Source organism: Megalobrama amblycephala, linkage group LG16 (assembly GCF_018812025.1).
Source record: "Megalobrama amblycephala isolate DHTTF-2021 linkage group LG16, ASM1881202v1, whole genome shotgun sequence".
In the NCBI taxonomy this organism is placed as follows: domain Eukaryota; kingdom Metazoa; phylum Chordata; class Actinopteri; order Cypriniformes; family Xenocyprididae; genus Megalobrama; species Megalobrama amblycephala.
The window spans coordinates 17,504,424-17,528,170 of record NC_063059.1 but is presented as its reverse complement, the minus strand read 5'-3'; the positions used below and the strand labels follow the sequence as shown (position 1 = coordinate 17,528,170).

General features: G+C 34.3%; 2 protein-coding genes across 2 annotated transcripts in view; both read right to left on the bottom strand.

The window, feature by feature from the left end:
• Positions 1-314: 314 nt before the first annotated feature.
• Positions 315-12,311, bottom strand: nek3 (NIMA related kinase 3). The gene is made up of 14 exons (XM_048161634.1): positions 11,875-12,311; positions 11,650-11,743; positions 11,470-11,551; positions 11,391-11,415; positions 10,361-10,444; positions 8,434-8,501; positions 8,236-8,322; positions 8,103-8,157; positions 7,743-7,943; positions 4,994-5,102; positions 4,726-4,896; positions 4,329-4,463; positions 768-864; positions 315-670 (listed from the first exon to the last, which is right to left on the bottom strand). Exons 1-14 carry the CDS (start codon positions 11,992-11,994, stop codon positions 604-606), a joined length of 1,395 nt encoding a protein of 464 aa, XP_048017591.1. The 5' UTR covers positions 11,995-12,311; the 3' UTR covers positions 315-603.
• A 7,982-nt stretch (positions 12,312-20,293) lies between these two features.
• The window catches only part of LOC125248507 (LHFPL tetraspan subfamily member 6 protein), a 111,548-nt gene continuing 108,094 nt past the window's right edge, over positions 20,294-23,747 (bottom strand). Inside the window, exon 4 of the mRNA XM_048160425.1 lies at positions 20,294-20,534. Within this exon, the coding sequence (XP_048016382.1) occupies positions 20,416-20,534 (119 nt within the window). The 3' untranslated portion in view covers positions 20,294-20,415. The remainder of the gene's footprint in view (positions 20,535-23,747) is intronic.

Sequence of the window (23,747 nt, the reverse complement as noted above, 5' to 3'; positions counted from 1 at the left end):
ATATATATATATATATATATATGACAGGTGAGATTAATATGCTTTTCTTTAATGTTTATTTAAAGGACTTTTTTTTATGTTTATTTAGTCAACTTCCAAATATTTAGTCATTAAATAAAGTCATTCTTCCAAATATTTTTCTTTGTGTTCAGCAGAACCAAAGAAGCTCATGCACGTTTGGAACTACTTAAGGGTAAGTAAATGATGAAAGAATTGTTCATTTTTAGGTAAACTATCCCTTTAACTTATCTGGCTTCAACAAGACATAATCATAAATGCATTTTTGAGAACGAGACAATGATTGATTTCTGTTATTAAACAAAAAATGTGTTACCAAGGACACCTTTATTGTTACAGGTTACAAATGAGATGTTGACCTGTTGTGTCATAAAAACAGCATGCTATGACATCACTCAACACGTTTGATCACACGTGAAGGGTCTTATTTATATATATGAAAAACGGTCTTAAGAATAAACTTGCAACAGGCTTTTAGAATTAGAAATCACTTTAATGCTACATTTTCATGGCTTATGATAAGAAATATTCAAAATCCAAATACAAATAAAACTTATTTACATGTACTAAAACACACTTGAGCTGCTAGTGTTCATCCACCATTTTCTCAAGTTCATTTATCCAGTCACAGGGACACTCCTCTTCAAAATCCCTGCAGTCAGGAGAGTAATGTGAGGTTTATAGGAACTAATGGGGTGGGTGGAGATTTGAGACACAGTACTGAGAGAGGGCAAACAGGAGAAACTCACGTGTCTTCATCATCTGAGCGCGGCTCCAGTCTACTGAAGTCTGTGATTGTCTCCTCAAGGCCATCCACTTTGTCTCCAGGCTCTGGGCTTAAAAAACCTGTGGAGAAAATAATCTGATTATGCACAGGCACTATGTGTTATACTTTTATTTTGAAAGAATACAGCATTAGAGCAAATTTCCAGCTTAAATATTAAAAACAAATAGAAAATAGAACAATAAATAGACATACTGTTCACAAAAAAAAAAAGTTTTAGATTTTATTTTATTATTTTGTTGTTATTTTAAAATCTAAATTATTTTTTTGTTTTAATTATTTTGTCAGCTTGGGCTACAGTATCTTATATTTTGTATCTAATGCAGTGCCATACCTAAAATACTTTTTTTCACTCCTCCACGTTGCTCTGCTGTAGTTGTTATCAGTGTAATAAATCACTCTTCAGATTTAGGTCACCATGAAATGACTCACAAAAAACATTTTGGGATTTTACTGAGAGAGTAGGTAGGCATTATCTGACCACATTGCATGTATGCAAACTAAATGAACTTTAGTCTTCCCTGGCAAAAGATAATATTTATCTACAATATCAAACATCTACAGAGAATGAAATTGGAACGTAGGCCGCAAATTAAGATGCCAGATAGAAATGGCAAACTATAAAATGTGCTTTTTTTAAAAGTGTAAACTACCTAAAAAATTTGGGGGTTTTTTGAAAGAAAAAAAGAAATTTAAATTGATAAAAAGACAGTAAAAACTTTTACAATGTTACAAAAAAAAAATTAATTTCAAACAAAAGTAGTTAGTAGTTAGATGTAGATTAGGTACAGAAGTTGAATAAAGTAATCAAATGTAAAATAGCACTGCATAGTCTTCACTGCATAAATTAAATCTAGATGAATCCTTATTAAAATTATAGAAGTTATTCAGTCAAGAGCATTGTGCGAATTTTTTGCAGTGAATCTGTAGTTTGAGTAACATTAAAACACAGACAGCAGCAGGAATATTAGGCTGCTGTCACTTTAAGACTAATGTACAGATCCAATACACTGCTACACCTGTGCTTACTTTCTGTTTACATTCACTTAAGACATAACCAACTATGTTTAGGATACTCGCCAAGATGGGCATTTTAACATAATTTTGTGTGAAATTGTTCATTCAAACACAAGATGTGAAAATGAGCTCAGCAGGCAATGAAATTATATCTGCGCTAAACTTATTTTTTGCCTCTAACTCAATTACAGGCGACTGTAATCGTACAATTCACTAGCCATCGGCTAATAAGACATTTTTTAGTTGCCTCTCATGAATTTGGTTGCATATGCGACTGATTTACATGCATTGTAGAGGGCTTGATTTTACATTTTCTTTCTATAAAAGTCTACTGCTGTACGTTCAGAAGGTCTTCCAGGTTTGTGGAATTGCACAGAGAGACCAGCCACTAGTCATGTGACTATCACTGAAAACTGAGACACACACAGCATTTAATCACTGGATTTGCTCTTCAGAAGTTTTTCTCAGGATTGCCACACTGCATTTCTAATCAGCTCCTGACGAACACATTAATTATTACTTGAATTATCACTCAGTGAGTCATTTAACCTTGTATTACTATCTCTAGAAGGCTTTTATTTCAAACACATTAAAATGTACAAATTCACGTCATTTCATATTTACATGCAATGCAGGGATTTCCCAACTTTCTTGTCAGCAGAAGCTCTTTGCCCTAATATATTTACTTGAAGTAAGCCCTTAGATTTTATGTTAATAAGTTAGGTTAATAATAAAATTAAGCAAATAATAAATAACAATAAAACGTTCACTGTGCTCTGATGACTGTTAATGGTCACATGACAGGTAAACAAATATTTTAAAATCTTTTTAGCAAATGTTTTATTTTGATTGTTTTTATTTAAAAAAAATATTACATTTATTTTTTTATTTATTATGATTTACTTACTTAATAGCTTTTCATGAAAATCATGAACCCCAGTTTGGGAAATCCTGACGTAATATAATTTTCAATGCACTTTATGTTGTTGATAAAGAATGGAATATATTTTCTTTCTCTTTGTGTTTCTATATCAGTATGGTGCAAGATTATCCTATTCAAATCAATGTGATAAACAAGTCAGGTCAAAAGTAATCTAAAAAGAATCAAAAGGTAGTCAGAATTACCTAAAATGAGATTAATCTAGATTTCATTACTAACTACAAATGTTGTCACGTAATTTGGAATCAGTAACTGACTACAATTTGTAAGTAATCTACCCAGCTCTGATCAGAGCAATGTGGATATGTTTGCACCAGCTCTTCAATTCGGCACTAACATGTCAAGTCACGTCATGTTTATTTATTTAGCTCTTTATACAATAGATTTCTTTAAATCAAGCAGCTTTACAGTATTCAAAATGGAAAAACAGTCACAGTGTCACTTTCCATTAGAATTACAACTAAATTTTCTATAAATGGCTCTCCAGTGTGTTCATATTTTTACTTGCAGACATCTGACCTTGACCTATTGAATAGAAGAAATAAACAGGAGAAGATTTCAGCGTCAAAGAAGGTGGAGCCTCAGAGCCACACCTGCTTATTACATAATCACGACTGACCAATGGTAGTTTGAAGCTGCTTATCAGCTGGAGCGAATTTTTTCAGAATGTTAATTTAGGCAAACTGTTTCTAACTTATGAAACGAACACAAAACAAACTTGATTTTGTTCAAAATGATGTCACACCTATTCATTATTGAATACTGCTTGAATTATATCGTGGCCTTTAGTCAGCTGTTCACTCCGCTGTTATTAAAGGGTTAGTTCACCCAAAAAAGAAAATTCTGTCATTTATTACTCACCCTCATGTCGTTCCACACCTGTAAGACCTTCGTTCATCTTCAGAACACAAATTAAGATATTTTTGATGAAATCCGATGGCTCAGTGAGGCCTCTATTGCCTTCATGAAGCTTCGAAGCTTTACGAATCTTTTGTTTCGAATCAGTGGTTCGGAGCGCGTATCAAACTGCTAATGTCACGTGATTTCAGTAAACGAGGCTTCATTACAGCATAAGTGTTTCGAAATTTCAATGGTTCACCACTGGGGGGGGCGTGACTTTGGCAGTTTGATACACGCTTCGAACCACTGATTCGAAATAAAAGATTCGTAAAGCTTCAAAGCTTCATGAAGCAGTGTTTTGAAATCGGCCATCACTAGATATTGTTGAATAAAGTCGTTATTTTGTTTTTTTGGCAAACAAAAAGTATTCTCGTCACTTCATAACATTAAGTTTGAACCACTGTAGTCACATGAACCGATTTAAATATGTCTTCAGCTTTCTGGACATTTGAAAGTGTTAATTTTCTTGCTGTCAATAGAGGTCTCACTGAGCCATTGGATTTCATCAAAAATATCTTAATTTGAGTTCCAAAGATGAACAAAGGTCTTACAGGTGTGGAACGACATGAGGGTGAGTAATTAATGACTATGAATTAATGAGTTTATTATGAGTTTATTAATGAATTAATAAACTCTGTTTCCTGATGTATGTCATGTGAGCAGACTGACCATCTCTGTGTATAGTGTACGTCTCAAAGCCATAGCAGAGCTGTGCTTTCTCCAGCACACTCAAAAGTCTCTCTGGTGGATCTTTGTCCCATTGTTTCCTCACTTGTCTCTGCTGGGTCTCTACGCTCTCGGCCTCTGTAACACAATCAGAGAACGCAAGAACTGACACTATTCACATGCCATTTTATCAATGATGGAGATTTTGCTTATGTTTCGCAGGGGAAAAAAAGAAATATATCTGCATTTCCATATATACAAAAAAAGAATTGTGGTGGTACCATGGTGCAGTGATGGAAAAAATTGGTAAAACCGTGCTGCTAAATGACTACCATATTCATACACCATGACATTTACATGGCACAAGGTTTTACCATGGTACATATCTGAGTTGTTGTACCTGAAATGAGGTCAGGCCGTTCTGCAGTTGCCACGCTACCAGTGGAAATAATGTCAGCATTTCCCAGGACCCCCAGCACTGTTTTACACGATCCGACTGCCCACCTCTTTCGAGAAGCTGGGTCATCACTGCTGTTGTTTTCCATAAGGGACTGTCCAACTTGCAAAGCTCCTTATCACAAATGAATAAGTTAGCTAACCAGTTAGGTTGATTCACTACAGGTGAAGTTTGAACTAAAATTAGGAATATTAACTTGTAGCAAGTGTACCTTCAGTGGTAGATGAGGTCACTAAACTCTTCTGGCCTAAAAACATGGCTACATTCTCTCCTTCCTCTTTCCTCCAATGGCTTCTTCGTTCTTGCACCAGTTCCTTTTTCTGCACAGTAAATTAAGGGTCAGTGACAAATAAGAGTACCATTATAAAGAAGTTCAAATCTAGTTTAACCATGTGTTTAATGTAGCTGAATTGAAAAGCCATTTCAATGGCTGCAGTTTAACCATCAAATAAAGTAATAACCCATTTTCCTTGCACCTATACATGCACATTTGAGTATACATCTTAATCACTATTTCCAAAAAGGCTTAAATATATTTTCAATGTAAACAGTATTTTTTTTAAATATTATTAATTCTTAAATATCATCAGGTTTTTGGGGAGCCGCAACAAAGACAAATAAACTTTTACCTAAACTAACCTTCTCTTGTCTGCTATTTTAAGAGACTTAAGGCCCGTTCACACCAAGAATGATAACTATAAAGATAACGATAACTATATTTGCGTCCACACCAACGAACAATAATGGTCTGTTTATCCTAAGCTCACGCACTGCTGTTTCAAAGTGTGTACAACATGATTTGCTGTGCTTGTTGCATTTATACAGCTTAAACCAGCAACTGTCCTCAGCATGCTATGTTTCGAGTGAATAGCTAGTGTAATTGATCAAATCTAACAGTGAATTTAGCTGACAAAGTCAAAGTAGTGGAATAAAAACAACGTTTAGTCTTTTTCACTGCAGCATCAAAGGAAGCAAGACAATGTTCTCAAAACTAGTGTTGGATACCTGAGGTAATTTTATGTTACACTGTTTGCTAGATTGGCATAATGATCTCATCGTTAATACTTCTCACTAATTATTCAGAGGGTAAGACTGATTGTTTTCCATATATCCATTTTCTTTAAAGCAGGGGTATCAAACTCATTTTAGGAGGAGGGCCGGATAGAATTTAAAATTTAACCATGTGTGGGCCGAATTACTTTTTTTAAACCTTAGTGCGCTGACAGTTGCATTTAATATTAACCCAACAAACTACAAATTAATTGGCAAGAAAACTAGAAAAACACGCTGCTCTTTGAAAACGGTATTTGTTTTTACAGCGAAAAGACTTTATTTATTAGACTTTATTTATGACTTTTTATATTTATTTTTTTTAAATTAATTTTTATTTACTATTATTTAATATTACTTTTATTTAATATTTTTTATTAGTGATGCACCGATTTAGATTTTTCATGGCCAAGTCCAATTTTTTACAAGCAAATTTGCCGATACTGTAGCATGAGCAGTTGTTTTTTAATTTAAATTTGATTATATAATTTCAATATTTACAGCAAAAACAGTATGGTCTGACTTTAGCTTTGTGAAATTATGCTACATAAGACACCTGCACAAAACAAAAATTGCAGATGGACTGAATGCAAATGCAAACTCACTCTCTGTCAGTAGGTGGCGCTTATGGAACAGCAGCGATATAGCGTTTCCTTGGTTACTGCTGTACACTAAGAAGCGCTGCGCTTGAAAACAAAACTTTATACGGAGATAAAGAGGAAAAGAAAATGCCTTCGAAACTTTTCTGTCAGTTCTCTTCAGAGATGCATTTATATAAACCTCAATATTTATATATTTTTCCCCTATATTTCTCAAACAGTGAGCTTGTGCCTGGTACAGTATTTTCCTCTGCTGGGGCATCTATGTTCTCCTCTTTGCGTCCGTATTCAGCGTTTGCCTGTTTTAACGTCCTGTTTACAGACTTCAGAATATTTCCACACAAATGACAGTCTGGGAAATGATTGCAAAGCAGTTTGCTTGCAAGTCCAGAAAAGAGATGGCCAAAATAAAACTAAAAACCGTTGGGATTTAATTGCTGGAGCTATATCTCTATTTTTTTTTTAATTTTTGTTCAATTCATTCAAAAATTGTTTTGAAAGTGATCCCAACAATATTGTTTCTCTATATTGTTATAGCTGTGGTGTGGACAGTCCTATTCTTTTACGATTTTTAGAACTATATCTTTATCGTTATCTTTATAGTTATCGTTCTTGGTGTGAACGGGCCTTAAGGCTGCATTCGAAATCGCATGCTCTCTGAGTAGGCACTTATTTTGAACCAATCGTTGTTGGGGAATGTTACTTTTAAAAGTAATGCGTTACAATATTGTGATACTCCCTAAAAAAGTAACTGTTACTTTTCTTCTAAAGTAATGCGTTACGTTACTTTTTCTCACCTTTATGTAACAATATGTTCCGACAAAATTCAGAATCACGTCATTGACCCTTAATACAGTTTTTTTTTCAAGTTTCAGTCAAAACGATGATGTAATGAAAATTATGAATATATAATCTCACTGAAAATCACATACTTGCTACCAGTATTCTTTTAGAAATCCTTATTTATATATATATATATTTTTTTATTGACTTGGATTGTCTATTTATCTACTAATGTACTTTAATGATCACAACAGTTTTTTAACTTGACTTCTATCTTGATATATATATATATATATATATATATATATATTTTAAATGATCAAGTTTAAATAATCAAGTATTTTTGCTCTCATTCTGTTTTTATAAGCTGCTGACTGGATTGAGCCATATAGAAATTGGTAGTAATTTTGTTACAATGACAATAAAGAAAAAAACAAAAAATCTACAAACTGACTGGATGATCATTATTTCCTCTTGAATCGCTCCATAAAATATTGATGTGTTTTCAAAATAATTTCTATGCAGTACCTCTGGCGTCAGGTGTTTCTGCAGCAGCCGGGAAGCGCGGTGAGAGCTGAGGATTGTGTGTACTGAGGGTCTGTCTCTGGGGTTAGTCTTGAACATGTGTTTGATGAGGTAGTGCAGCTCATAGGGGAAGTGACTGGGTAAAGGTGCGTATGTCCCTCGACACACCTTCAAGATCAGACTCTTCCAGCTACGAGCCTGAAACTGACGAAGGGAAGGTTGACAGTAAAAGAATAAGTGACATTGTTAGGGTAGGTTCCTTAATAATCTAAAACACACAGCTATAGCAGTGCAACTCTTTACACTGTCTGATGTATAAAGTCATTGTAGCTTTACAATTTGAGAATGTCAAGAGAAAAATACCGGGTGCTGGAGGGTGCAAAGTTCATACAAGACGCAGCCAAGAGACCAGACGTCACTGTAATATATACGACATATTAGTCCAAATGTAGTTTAAATTGTAAAAATCTAAAGATTCCTAATTATTATATAATACCTTTTATTATTGTAAGGTTTGCTGTCCCATATCTCTGGAGACACATAATATGGAGTACCCACATACGTCTGAGCGTATGCTTTTGCACTGCAGAAATACATATAAAAACAGTGCATATCAAAACATGTCACTCACATTACTGTATTCTTGCACTGAATTGTATACACCAAATTAAATGACAAAAAAATGGCTGAATACCTGTTAAGAGTACAAGCTGAACCAAAATCCCCCACCTTCACAGTTCCACTGTCTGTCAAGAAAATGTTCTGCAATGGAAATGAGAAACAAACTAGCATTGACTTCCACACATGAAAAAAATCCTTCCATTAATCCATTAATGATTCTTCTACTTAAATGTCCATTCATTAGAGTGTAATTTTGAATGCATGGTATTTTGATCTGAAAACACTGGCCTACAAAGGTCAAACACAGTATTGTAACTACACATTGTAACTTGTACTGTAGCTGTTCAGATTGAGAGAATATGGAGTGTAAAAAATGATATCAAATTGATACCAAAACCTCAACGTTCTTGCTGTTGATTGAATCACATGACTTTGATTTGGCAGACAAATCACTTTTTCTTATTTTTTTTCAAATATTAATTGGCAGTGTAGCAATATTTGTTATAATCAGTTAAAATCAGTGTTGGGTGTGACACGTGACCAGTAATGTGAGTTATGTAATCAGATTACTTTTTTCAAGTAACTAGTAAAGTAACACTTTACTTTTAAATTTACAACAAAATATCTGAGATTTCTTTTTTGGTGTGAAATGGCCTTTACATTTGCCAAAAAAAATAAATAAAATGTTTATGTGATAGATTTCCCCTATGCACCTGACTTAAGTTAAACTGGGCATCTCCACTTCGACACCTACAAATGTATACTCTACTAGGCATCACCTGATTCGAGTCGGAGGACGTCTCGGTCCTTATGAACACTATCACTTGGGAATAAGGTCTCTAGTGTTCAACTGACCTGCTGCAGCAGTAACCAGACAGACTCCAGACAGTCACAGCCGTGATTTTAATCACAGCCGGGAGGATTTCAGACCAATTTCAGAGAAAATCCCCCCAACAAACAGAGTACAATAGTTTAGATCGAATAAGTCCATGGCAAAGGTGACATGATTCATTGCATCATTTTTCATTTTTCTCGTTCTCGTTTGACTCGTTCTACATATGTATAATTCTTTGTTACTAGACAAAAGCATATTTGATTTCTTAGATATATCAGCTTGTTGCTGGGGTCATGAGGATATATTTATACGCGCACACACACACACATATATATATATATGTGTGTGTGTGTGTGTATAACAAAAGAGGAAACAAAACTAGACAGCTATATATATATATATATATATATATATATTCAGACAGCTGTCTAGTTTTGTTTCCTCTTTTGTTATACTCATACACACACTAACTTATCACAGTTATTAAAAAAAACAAACAAGCCCAGCCCAGATGAGAAAAAGTAACGCAAAAATAACGTAATGCATTACTTTCCAAAAAAAAAAAAAGTAACTAAGTAATGCAATTAGTTATTTTTAGGGAGTAACATGATACTTTAATGCATTACTCTTAAAGGTAAATTTCCCCAACACTGGTTATAATAATAATATGTTATTCATTTCAAGAATTTCATTCTTGTAGTACAGTATTGTTTTTTTTGTTTTTTTTTAAATGATATCAGGACAGATGTATCAGCGTGACATTTTTGACTTTATTCCCTAAAAAATAAATTAAAAACATGCTCATCAAAGAAGATGAACTCAAGTTATTGTATCTATGAACTGCATTTTTTAATAAAATAATAGTTCCAGACCAAAAATGAGTATCAAGTCATTGACCCCATATATTTTTTCTAGTTTTAGTCAAAATAATCTAATGAAAATAATGGGGGGAATCAGATGATCACAATTTCCTCCTGAATTTCTCCATCAAATATTGATGTGGTTGGTGTAATTACAGTATTGTGTTTTGCTTTCGCAGGGCAGAATAGTTGTGGCTGAAAACTTTATTATATAAATACTACACTTACACTGCGCTTCCTTTCTTTGTTCTTTTTTTTTTTTTTGTAAAATAAAACTTTTAAAATAAGAAAAAAGTGACATGCACCTTTGATTTTAAATCCCTGTGAAGTACTCTCTTGTCATGAATGTGTTTGGTGCCTAGACACATCTGTCCAAACCACTTCAGGATCTACAACAGAGAGATCATTAGTTATTAATTATTCCAAATCTATTATCAAGTTCATGTAAGTACTCATTACAAAGAAAGAAACAAAAAGATATTCTACTAACAACTGTACCAAAATAATACCATATTTGTTGGTATTTCACCCAAAACACTTTGCTCAAAATAAATAATAATGATATTTTATATTTTATATGATATAATATTTTCAAGACACTTTTCCCCACACAATTCTCATTAGTGTAATGCATTTAGATTTATGATTTTTTCATATTTTTCCCCATTACCATTATACTGGATGTGTAACGTTCCTATTATATTCTAGTATATATTATTACTGTACTTTTAATTTAGTAATTACATTCAATGGGATTACATTTTTATGGCAAAATTCTATATTTTATTGTATTTATACAAGGTTAAATTAAATTGAAAGCAGTAAAAAAATGCCACTATTGTATATAAATACATTAGAAATGAAATAATATATTGCTGTTTCTTGTGCACTTTACATTGCAGTAAAGTGAATGGGGGGAAGGACATGTGCTTAATTGTCATGGAAAAATATAAAAAAATATATAAATAGCAGTAAAATAGGGTATATATATATTTTTTGCATGAAAAAGGAACCTTATTTTATACCTATATATACATTATATATACACACACACACACACACACACATATATATATATATATATATATATACACATACATATATATATATATATATATATATATATATATATACATATATATATATATATACACACACATACATATATATATATACACACATACATATATATATACACACATACATATATATATATATATATATATATATATATATATATATATATATATATATATATAGACAATTCTTGTGTTACAAATCTGACTAATTTGAAGAATTAATCTGAGAAGAGTACTATCATCATTGTTGTCATACCACGTCTTCAGGGAACACAATATTACTGAATTTTTAATTAAATAAATGTAGCGTGAGCAGACGAAACTTTTTTAAAAACATTAAAAATCTTAGCTGCCGTATCCTTTGAAGAAGATCTCCACCACTGCAGAACTCCATCACAATGTACAGATGACCATCAGCTGAAGAGAGAGAGAGAGAGAGTTCATGTGTCTTTCTTACAACCTCTGATCTTGTGAAATTTGAGTCATTTACAGTATATAAAACACCCTTGACAAACCTTCAAAAGAGTCTTTGAATGCCACAATGTTTGCATGCTTCATTCTGGACAGAAGCACAGCTTCTCTTCTGCTGTTCCTCATCCCAGAGTCAGCCTATAATAAATGCATGAGATCAGTATAACATCAACACAATACAGCACATAATCTCTTTCATGTTATTAGTATGATCAGTACAGACTGTTTTAATTATTATTACTATTATTATTATTCAAGGATTTCATTACCTTTGGCAGTCGTATTTCCTTCATAACATAATTTTGTTTCTCTTCGTTTACTGGCTGAACCAAAAGAGCTCGACCAAAAGATCCTTCGCCAATGACTCTCACCAGTGAGTACTGATCCATAACGTCAAATTCAGACAGAATTAAAGCTTACGGCTGTTGTTCTTCCTTCTTAAAGCAACACTGCATAACTAGCCTAAATATACTGCTGTTATACACCTGCTCGAGCTTTATGGAAACAAACCACCAGACAATTGAATGGCAAGACTTATTTCTTCATTTGCTTAATAGTTTTCAACAGTGCAAAACTAGATAAATGATTTCTTTTTCGGGAGAGGAGAGTGGTCGTGCAAGCACAGTACAGAACCATCGGTTTGTTTCAGGTAAAGACCATGAAGACTCGATAGTTTCACTTCCGTATTGTTACATGACGTAGCGATGACGCTTTTGATCTGGGTAGAGACTGCTCTGATTTTTTTCCCTTTTGGATGCGAGAAAACTAACACCAGACGCAAAACTATAGCCTGCATATATGTATATATATTGGATAAATTAATAAATATGAATACAGTAAATATTAAAACTTACAGCACAATTACATAAGAAACTGGGTATTAGTAAAACAACTACTAAAGTAGTAAAAAATGAATCTCACAGTATTGTTTAATTGTCATGCTCGATTCGTCTAATATTTTTCCTATTTTAACTCTGTCGATTTGCAATTTTACTTTTAACTATCATTATTCGTGATTTACACGTGGTCCCCTCTTCTTTTCTAAGCGCTGGCCAGCATGGATGACAAAACAAATAAATAAATACATAAATAAATCCACAAAATTATACATAAATAAATATAAAATTAATATAATTTATAGTGTGCCGATTTTCCCCCAGTTAAACCGTTCTGACAGGTGTTGATTGTGGCTCAATGGAGGATCCGGTTTCTGGCAGCAAAGCGCCCTCTGAAGGTATACAATGGACGTGCCGTTGATGTTCTCATGTTTAGCCACTAGATGGCAGGAGAGGTATTTAGTAAATATACAGTGTGCATTCAAGACAGTGTTTAACAAATCAGCAGTCACTTTCATGCAATTTTCAATGCTCTCGTATGCTAAAGCTTATTATAATGACAGTGAGCAGGAGCTTAGTGTGTGACAAAATAAGCTTTATGTGCAGACTTCAAATAAAGTCCTTCCTCAGCATCCAGGCAAATGACTATATAAAAAAAGCTTCATTCTTACTTTTAAAAGGACTTGCTGGTGAGTTGGCAAAATTTTTGTCATATTAAAGTACACTTAAAAATAGATCTTATATTTGTATTGTGATTTTACCTGCTTTTTACCTTTTATGAAGACCTAATCAAGAAGTGAATGGTAATTACTGGGCCTCTTTGTCCGAGGTTGTTTATGTATGTGACGCATATCCTTTTAAGATAAATTGGCCAATAAAATGACTATATATATATGTATATATATATATATATATATGTATATATATATATATAAATCCAATGTAATAAGCAAAGATGAAAATCATTAAAAGTCAAAATCAATGATATAATATGATACTATACACAGTTTGAAAAAAGCTAACCAACAAAATGTAATAAGCAAAGATGAAAATCTAAATCCAAAGTCAAAATCAATTCGTCTTCCTTTAAAATGTGTAAAACATGCATGAAAACACTGATGAAAATATTATAATCTACACAGTTTGAGAAAAAATTAACTAATGTAATAAACAGTTATGAAACCACTGAAATCAATAACTGTATTGCTTTCTCTTAAAGTGTGTACATGATGAAAACAGGCATGCCAAACAAATTATAAAATAGAAGTTTATTAATATTTGATGAAAAATGCTTACTCCAGTGCTTTCAAAGTGGGCCTCCACTGCGATCATAAAAAAATATGAATTCCCGCCATTCTGAAATTAGCTGCTGCATCCTTCAGTTAACCCCTAATTTCCATTTCACTGAACCTCATCCACCCACACATTTATTTTATGGTTTGAGATAGACTACTCATTGAGCTCCTGTGTAGTCATTACTGCACGCCATTAATGTCATCGCCGAACCATTAGATTACTGGCTATCCTACTGGAAAAGGCCTCTGGATTTAAATGTGACGATAAGTCATTTTCAGCTGGCTTTAGTGTACGTGACTAAATGTGAATGCTAGTCTCAGTCTGGTCACATAAACACTACATTGATTTCCCACCAGTAATACATGTAATTGGTGCACTTTGATGCACATAAGTGAGTCTGTTCAGATTGTCTCAGTGGTTAATCCTCTAACCAGGTTGTGGTGCAACACTGAGTGACTCTCAAAGGCGTTCTGTATGTGCAGCTGTGTTTGCATACAGATGTCAGTGAACGCATGACATATCTCTCAAATGCTGCTCTCAAAGACTCAAGGCTGTGTTTGGAGAATGTAACGACAGTGAGCTGAAGCAGGAGGTAGATGTGCTTTACATCATAGCCGGATGAAACAGTTCTGTCAACATAACACGTCCATATAACAACACACTGAATTCTGAATCTTGAGAGATTTTTGAACTGTCAAAATATATGAGAAAACATTTAAATTCACGCAATCTGCAGGTTTTGTGATTGTTTTCATATATATGTGAGCTTGTGAAAGGCAAAACTGTATGAAACAAAGTAAATGTCAATATATAGTTATTATATTGCTTATTTTATATTAAAAAATGATCCATGCAAATGTGCAAACCATCATAAAATGAAAAAAAAAAAAAAAACTCAAAGGGTTAGTTCACCCAAAAATGAAATTTCTGTCATTAATTACTCACCCTCGTGTCCTTCCACACCCGTAAGACCTTCGTTCATCTTCAGAACACAAATTAAGATATTTTTGATGAAATCTGATGTCTCAGTGAGGCCTCCATTGACAGCAAGATAATTAACACTTTCAGATGCCCAAAACGCTACTAAAAACATATTTAAAACAGGTCATGGTGACTACAGTGGTTCAACCTTAATGTTATGAAGCGAAGAGAATACTTTTTGTGCGCCAAAAAAACAAAATAACGACTATTCAACAGTATCTAGTGATGGGCGATTTCAAAACACTGCTTCATGAAACTTCGAAGCTTTACGAATCTTTTGTTTCGAATCAGAATTTTGTCTGTTGGGAATTAATTGGATGATTGTGGTTTGCTGTGATGTCATGTGATTGACAGGTTGATCCCGCCTTCGCACCAGTAAACAGATCATCAGAGAAGAGAAAAGATGAGCTGCAAGAGGGAGGGTAAGATATTTTGATTAAAGATTACGAAGGTAATCAAAGATTTATTACAAACAATATCTTACTCCTTCAGGGAACCATTTAAGGCTTTATAGGTGTCATGAAAGCATGGATCCAGCCTGAGGTGTAGCAGCCATTAAACCTGATATTTACAATCTGTAAATTGACACATTCTGCAGAACATGTGTTTATCGCTGACACTTTACTAGAGTGTTTGCCAGATGCTGAAAATTGCAAAAATTGAAAAAGCATACCTCAAGTCTCTATGATATTCTGTATCTCATTGCCCACTCCCATAGTTCTTTCCCTCATAATATCCGTTAAGTACCTTAGTGTACTTTTGTCTTTTTGTCAGATTTTAACATTTTTTTTTTTTTGCTTCATATCAAAGTTTGTAATGTTGTAATTCATCTTTTAGCTGGTTGATTTGATTCTTGGTGGAAAAATTAATGGAAAAAATACTCTTTTGAAACAAAGGCTGCTGAAAAAGTGGGCAGACACTGTTACACTCTATAATAGTCCAACAGCACTGTGACTAGTTTACTAGTTTGTATCACTACGTTTCTGTTTGTGCATTTCAGACAGACAGTTTGTGGTGGGGATTTTCCAATGTCTCTTTCTGCATATGGTACATCATCACAGCAGTAGGTGGCGACAGGTGAGGGATTCAATTAACCGATTCATTCAAAAGGACTGGTTCTTTCAGCAATGAGAGAGTGATTGAATCATTCACTCAACTGATTCATTTAAAATGCTAATTCATTCAGGAACAAAACAATTGACAGTTTTTATGAGTGAGTCATTGAATCATTTACTCAATCAATTTGCAAAAAAATTCTAATGATTTGACTTTAACTTCTTTTGAATTATTTACATTAGCAGAACAAAATACATAAGTTAACTGGCAATATTGTGTCAAAAATGTAAAAGGTTGGTCACAAGTGTAGTTTACCATTGCTCTATGAAATTTCTTAAATGAAATCCAGTCATTTCAATAGGAATCCGCATAATCAAGAGTTTAGGTGTGGTCACATTTACCGCTGTTCAGTGAAATCAAGTCATTCAATAGGGCGTAAATGAAGGCGAAAGGTTTCAAAATACACATTTCGTAACGGGTTCAAGTTAGTCATGGAAATTCACTGTGTTAACTAACAAAAACTGCTTGGTTTGAAAGTGACTTTTGTGTTAACTATGCTTCATACATCACTACACTATTGATAACAGACAATGGACCTGTTTTCCTTGTGAAATTTTTTGTGAGAGTGAAAAAGTTCCCTACACAGACTTTCTGTGATTTTTAATTGCCATGAGAATTTGCTGCATTGACCAACAGAAAGCTGTTTGTTTTTAAAGTGACTTCTCTGTGAGAGGTGCTTCATCCATAGATACACTAGTTTGCCTGTGAAATTTTGCTCATCTGACCATACTTTAAGTTAGGGTTTGGGTTCTGAGCAACAGAAACCCAAAAATGAAAATTTCTGTCATTGATTACTCACCCTCATGTCGTTCCAAACCCGTAAGACCTTTGTTAATCTTTGGAACAAATTAGGATATTTTTGATGAAATCCAAGAGTTTTTTTTTTTTTTTTAATCACCCATAGAAAGCAACCTAATTACCGTCATTCAAGGTCCAGAGAAGTAGTAAAGACATTGTTAAAACAGTGAACGTGACTACAGTGGTTCAACCTTAACGTTATTTTTGTTTTGTTTTTGTGCACAAAAAGTATTCTCGTCGCTTCGTAACATTAAGGTTGAACCACTGTAGTCACGTGGACTATTTTAATGATGTCTTTACTACTTTTCTGGACCTCGAATGTGGTAATTACATTGCTTTCTATGGGGGACAAAAATAATCGAATTTCATCAAAGATATCTTAATTTGTGTTCCGAAGATGAACAAAGATCTTACGGGTTTGGAACGACATGAGGGTGAGTAATTTATGAAAGAAATTTCATTTTAGGGTGAACTAACCCTTTAATTATATGTCATTAGCCCAGCTGGGTATTTATTATCAGTTTATTAGCATCAGAAATCCCTTTCTCACATCTCTTTCACATGTCAGGGCTATTAATAGTAATGTGTTCAGTGAACCATTGCGTATAATGGCAGTAACAATATCAAACAGTCTTTTTGCTGTATCTTCTCTGACTGCCAGTGGTGAGATGTCAAGCTGAGATAATGGAGGAGAGAAATGCTCTGTTCACTTGACCCCAATGTGTCATGCTGCGCACCTCAAACTTCCAACAATCTCCAGCAATATCAATGGGAGAAAAAGATCTTTCACAGAAATGAGAGACACTTAGCACCAAAAGAACAGGATCTCTTAGAAGTGAGAATGAAAGAGACACAGAGGTTTCCTCAGTGTGTGTAAGGTATCATGGGTATTCTCATTATGGGAACAGATCACAGGAGCAGCTTCATGCCTCACTAATGAGTGAGCGAGTTCAGGGTATGAATTATAAACACCACGTGTATCGTACAACTTTAGCTTTCTTTACCACCTGAAATTAGGGTCATTTGGAAGATCTTTCACAGGTATTAAACAAGAAATCTGCACATTATTTTTGAAGACTTTACAATCATTCGTCAAATGTAACAACTTACTCACATTGAACCATCTAATCAATTCCCGATGAATAAAATGTAAGAACCTACTTTTTTTTTCTTGAACTGTCAGATTATGGAAGTGGTTGCAAATGGCATTTAATATTGACTTTTAATATGCATCAGTATGCAAATGGTATGTAAAACAATGTATATTATTCTGTATGAAAAATGGTTGTAGCTGGTGCTAATGAGCAAACACAAATCCTCACAAGAACTAATGCAGGTACATTTGTGGACTTAGATTTAATGTACTGTGGGAAATGTTTTCTTTTACTTTGCGTAATCTTTTCAAGAGTTTCAGTGATGAGGCAATCCTGTTTATTTTGGAATTTTGGCTAGCTAGACAAGGAATTGATTTACAAAGGTTTCAAAGCTTTACAAAGCGTGTTTTGAAAGTGCCCATCACTACCAAACTGTGACAGTTGCCTTTGAAGACGGTTCTGGACCATATAGGCACGACTCTGCTGGTGGGAGCCCACACTTCATACTTCATAATGGCATACTTGTTATTTATACTTAGTGTTAGTTTTTCAACAGTAATGTCTTTTCTTTTTTCTTTTTCGTGCGACGGAGTACTTGATGAATTCATTACACCAAAGTTATTTGTGTCTTGTAAAGAGAAACATAACTTTAAAGACAGACCTACTTTGAGCTTCGAGGTGGTTAATCGATGGTATTTGCTACTACTGAAGCCATCAGTCCGCATTATTTCAATAAAAAAAAAAAAAAAAAATTATAATAATAATAATCGTGTTTAACAGTAGATTTCATTGTGGAAAACTACATTACCCATTATGCTGCACAGAAAATTCCACCAATCAGGAAGTCGAAAAAAGCAAAATGCAGCAAAAGAGTTCCCTTGAAGCACATGCGAATGTAATCAAGTCAATCTCTCTACGCTCTCAAAATACTTCTCCACCGTTTTTAATTTATGCTGTTCTCAGTGTTTCATGGGATTGTAGTTCTTTCTATAACTAAAGCCTTTAGGTACACAATCTTGTACCTTTCGTATTTCGTATTTTTCGTATTCAGATTTTTTAAAACTTTGCTTTAAATCAAAGTTTGTAATGTTATGATTCACCTCGTAACTGATTGGCTTGGTTCATTCGAGTTTATTCTCAACATTTTATCTCAACTTTTTTCTCGAAATGTAACGACTTTTTTCTCATAATTTAATGACTTTATTCTCAACATTTTATCTCGACTTTTTTCTCGAAATTTAACGAGTTTTTTCTCATAATTTAATGAGCTTATTCTCAACATTTTATCTCGACTTTTTTCTCGAAATTTAACAATTTTTTTTCTCGTAATTTAATGACATTATTCTCAACATTTTATCTCGACTTTTTTCTCGAAATTTAATGACTTTTTTCTCATAATTTAATGACTTTATTCTCAATATTTTATCTCGACTTTTTTCTCGAAATTTAACGAGTTTTTTCTCGAAATTTAACAACTTTAATCTCGAGATGGTTTTATTTTTTTATTATTGCTTGGCCCTAATCCTCTTCCGTAACTATCTTACTACATACTCAAAAGTATGTATTTTCCCATTATAATTCCATTTGGTGCCACTATACTGTCGGTAAAATTACACACTTTACCTTTAATGTCCTTGTAGGACATCAGATAATATGACATGTTTAAAAACCACAAATAAAAAAGAGATCCAGCACTAGCAGCCTCAGTAACATAAAAACCAAAATGTTGATAAACAGATTTTATTCACGAACAAAAGATGAATCAAATAAGCAATGATTCCTCCTTGTTGTCTTTTTTAACACAATATGTCAATAAGATAAAAACATATGTCACCAGAACATATATTGTACTCTATATATCTAGCATACATTTATGTAAAAATGATCAAGCTTTGAAACAAAAAAGGTAATACAGAGATATTAACCATGAATATTATTGCATTTCACAATGGATATGTAAATATAAAGACTTCACAATAATGATAAATATATATTTTCATAACACTTGAAATATACATGAAGTCTGTATAAATAATGTATGTATGAAGGTATTTCTTAATTCTTTAACATTTTAATTGTATATATTTACATAAATAATATATATATATATATATATATATATATATATATATATATAGAGAGAGAGAGTAATATTATTTAAATGTAATGCTGATTAAACATTTTTAAATTAAAGCCTAATTATTAATGCATTTTTTTTAAAGGTCTTTAACATACTAGTGATTACAAGATGTATTATAGGGCATAATAATACTAATACATTATATATACAGACTTCAAGTAAAGTGTTACTTATCTTTTTACACTTGAACCAAAGCTTACTTTTACAATATCAATTTCAGAGAAAGGGAAAAAAGAAACAAGCACGCCTGTAAAATTCATAACAGTGGTCATAAAAAAAACAAAAACAATAATTGGTCCTTTTGCGTTAAAGACTCTCTAGTTTTTTAGAGAGCAGAGGAATTATTGTCAAAAATCACGCCTCTTTGAAAAGTGCATGCTCATGTGAATCACACAAATGTCCATATGAGCATTATTATTATATAGTCTTTATGAGTCGAAGTTGCAGTAATTGAGGAAAGCCATCATGCCTTGGGCCACAGATCCGGTCTCCACTGAGTCTAAGGCATCCGTCCTGCTGTGGTTCAGGCCGTAGCTGAGGTCCGTTCTTCTAGTATGGGTATTGCTTTTGTTTCTTCCCTGCGAAACAGGCGAGCCAAGTGCACAGCAACATGGCGGAGGCGGCTCCCGCCCCGGTGCAGTAATATGCCCAGCCAATCTGACAAGAGCCTGAAGACAAGAAGAGAAAAAGAGTGTGGGCATCAGTGCATGAACTTCTGAAAGCTTCAAAAGACAAAGAATAAAGTGATCATATGTGTGATGGATAAATTTTATTATTTATTTATTATGTGACAAAGATTTTTCATCACTTAGCTTGTGGAAGAATATTGTACAAAGTTGTAAAATTTGGCACACTGATTCAGACATTATTAATATTCCTAAAGTCTCTTAAAGCTTCAAGCTTCAAATTTGCTCATGTTTCCTTGGAACATGCAGAGTTCAGTGCACCAGTGATATTTTAGTATCATTGATATAATATTATAGTTTTTGTTAATATTTTGCATTATATTTTATTTTTAATATTTTCTGTTTTCATTTTAAAGTGTTAAAGTTTATGTAATTTTGTTTTGTGTTTTTTAATTTTTTCATGTCTACATGGTTTTTAATTAAGCTCCCTTCAACGTGGAGTTTCAATGCTGCATCTGGTGTTGACGCTATGGATAATGCCATCAGCGTGACCAGTTTCTGAAGCATGTGTAAACAAAAGCAAAAAATCATTGGCAGATGGCGGTCCATGACGTGATACATGGAGCACCCGTGAGTATAAAAGGATGCCTGAGTTACATGTCATCAGCTTTTTTTGTCTTCAGGAGCCTCTTGTTTGTATGCGTGTGTAAGATAAGAGTAAGTTGGAGCGTTCGAGGGAGCTGGACTGCACTCATTACGTTGCATTCATGGTAAGAAGCTCTGTTCTTGCTTGATTTTCTTGTTTGATTTTCGCTCTGTTGCCACTTCAGAGCTGACTGATTAATGTGATGTCTGATTTTGAGGAATTAGATGCAGAGAGAGTTGAGAGTTGGGGTGGGGGTTATTAAAACGAGTTGGACGTAGGACAGACTATTTCTGTGCCAAACATACTCCTTCAGATTTCCTACATGTTTCGGAGAGTGGTTTTTTTTGTTTTTTTTTGAGTATGGCCCTGTAATAAAGTAATAAAGTAATAAAGGCCGGAATTCCTTGTATGGGCATACACCCATCAATGTGCTTAGCTGAGGTTGCGGAAGTCGTCGAAAGTGCTGCACAGGACTTGCTCGAAAAAGATTTGTCACTTTGTTTTTAGACTACGAAATCAACAATGTCACCAAAAAAGTGTGTTTTTGATTGTGAGGGAAAGATAACCTTGTTTCCCAAAGAACAGTGAACAGTGAAGCTGAGAGATTTGTGCTCATGCATTACATTAATGGGCTCTTGAGATTTGTCATTAGAATAACCATAGAAACCGCCTTAAATTAACTAAGGATAAAGTCGTGTCTGATAGTTGCAATACTTTTTTAATGGTTAAAATGAAATGGAGAATATCTTGTGTTTTTCAATGGCTGCTTGATCCCTCAGGATCGGTGCTAATGGTTTTATAAACATGGCCCAGTTCGATGCAGGATTTACAGATCGTTTGAAAATGAAAGATGGAGCGGTCACAATGATAATGATGAGTCAGAACCACAGGTAATAAGTAAAACTGTATCAAATGTCTGTTTTGTTGGCAATAGGCACCAATAGGTGCATATAATGTAAACAACACGAATGTAGTGAATTCATAAATTCATTATTCATCATTCACTGTACGCTATATTCATTGTAGTGATTCAAAAGATATCCAGGGATAATGCGATGGTATATTGTGTGAGTTTAAATACATTTATTTAGCTGAATGCTATACTACTCTATAGGTACTCAAAATTAACATGAGATTGGCAGAAACTGTGTGTGTTATGTATCCTAATCCACCACCGCGGTCACGCATACAAGTTTGTGAGACTTTTATTTCTTCTGTAGGTCCACATTAAGGTATTACAAGATACTAGAGGAATTTATATTTAGCTCATATAGTCTCTCCCATGTATTCAAATTATTTGCATGTGGGCAATGCTATGTGATGATGGCCCAGTTGAAGAGCTGCTTGCTAGCTATCTCTCCCCTGGTGCTACATCCTCTTTGAAGGCTCCTGCCTTGCCAATAGAGCAGCTCTCGAGGAAGCTTACTGTGATAAGCCGCGGTGAGGGAGCTCCCCTCTCGCATGGATTTTTTCTTGTGGGATGAAAGTCAGCTGTTTGTACCTCTCATAGCAACTCCAGGCTGCTATTGGGTTTTGAAGTAGGGATGTATGCTCCCCTTTGGATGGGTGCTTTGATGGGTACTCTACTAGTCCTGGTCCAGCAATGCTAATAAGCAGAGGAAGTTCGCTTGCGGGGCATCCCTCCTTATTATCTGTTGCTTACTATGGTTTTAAGCTAAAGAAAAAGATGAAGCGCTAGCTATAGTGGGCCTTAGGTAGAATGTCTTGACTCAAGGCAGGGTATGGGCTGCTCTTCCTCAGTTACATTTGGGTGTTTAAGTGGAACCTAGAACTGCATTATGTCCTGCTCTCGTTTCCCTCCCTTTCCTGAGTAAAGGGTAAGGATGTACTGTTTACTCCCCCTTGGATGAGTGGCAGTGTCGAAGGGAGGTGCTAATTACTGAGGTTTTTAGCACCTTGCATGGTCCCTTTAGTAGGCTGCTCAAGTACCCCTTAGAGTAAAGCAGAGTGAATGGAACTATGATGGGCAATTCACAAGAGTCAATCTGTTTCGATTACTCGGAAGAAGGAATATATGTTCCCCTTTGTTGGGGTGCTTCTATAGGGGTGATTAGTGTTACAAACTGCTGACTAGAGGTGGATAGCCAATGGCATCCCACCTCATCATTGTAGCATTCTATAATTTAACCATTAACCAGAACTATAGTGAGTCCTGGAGAAGTGCCTTTACTCAGGGTGTGAGCTATTCTACCCTAATCACTCTAGGGTTGTTAAAATGGAGTAGAAGCTCCCCCTAAGAGCCTTATCAAATACTGGTGAGATATGCCTGACACAGCTGAGGCTATTTTGGGTATTTTCCCCTTTGAGTTCTGCTCTTGGGGCCATATAGAGGCCTGTCCCACAAGGCAGGGAGGAAGGTGTAACAGCCAGGAATTCCCTTGCTGTAAAGCATAGAAGCTTGGGGATCTTTCCTAATATGGCTTAGGGAGTTGTGCCACTATATGAGTCAAATGGGATGTGCCCATAGGGTTGACACACTTCTGACTCTGGCTGGGTAGTCTTTAGAGTTGATTTATGCTATGCCCACTATGTGCATATTCAGAGTCTAGTGAGGCAGGCATTCCCTCAGCATGGCGTAATGGGTATTG

Excerpts from the sequence above, each read along its gene's own strand:
- nek3 (XM_048161634.1), bottom strand. The coding sequence starts at position 11,994 with ATGGATCAGTACTCACTGGTGAGAGTCATTGGCGAAGGATCTTTTGGT. Across the intron at positions 11,744-11,874 it reads AGGAAATACGACTGCCAAAG|GCTGACTCTGGGATGAGGAA; the intron begins GTAATGAAATCC and ends CATTTATTATAG. Across the intron at positions 11,552-11,649 it reads ATTCAAAGACTCTTTTGAAG|CTGATGGTCATCTGTACATT; the intron begins GTTTGTCAAGGG and ends CTCTCTCTTCAG.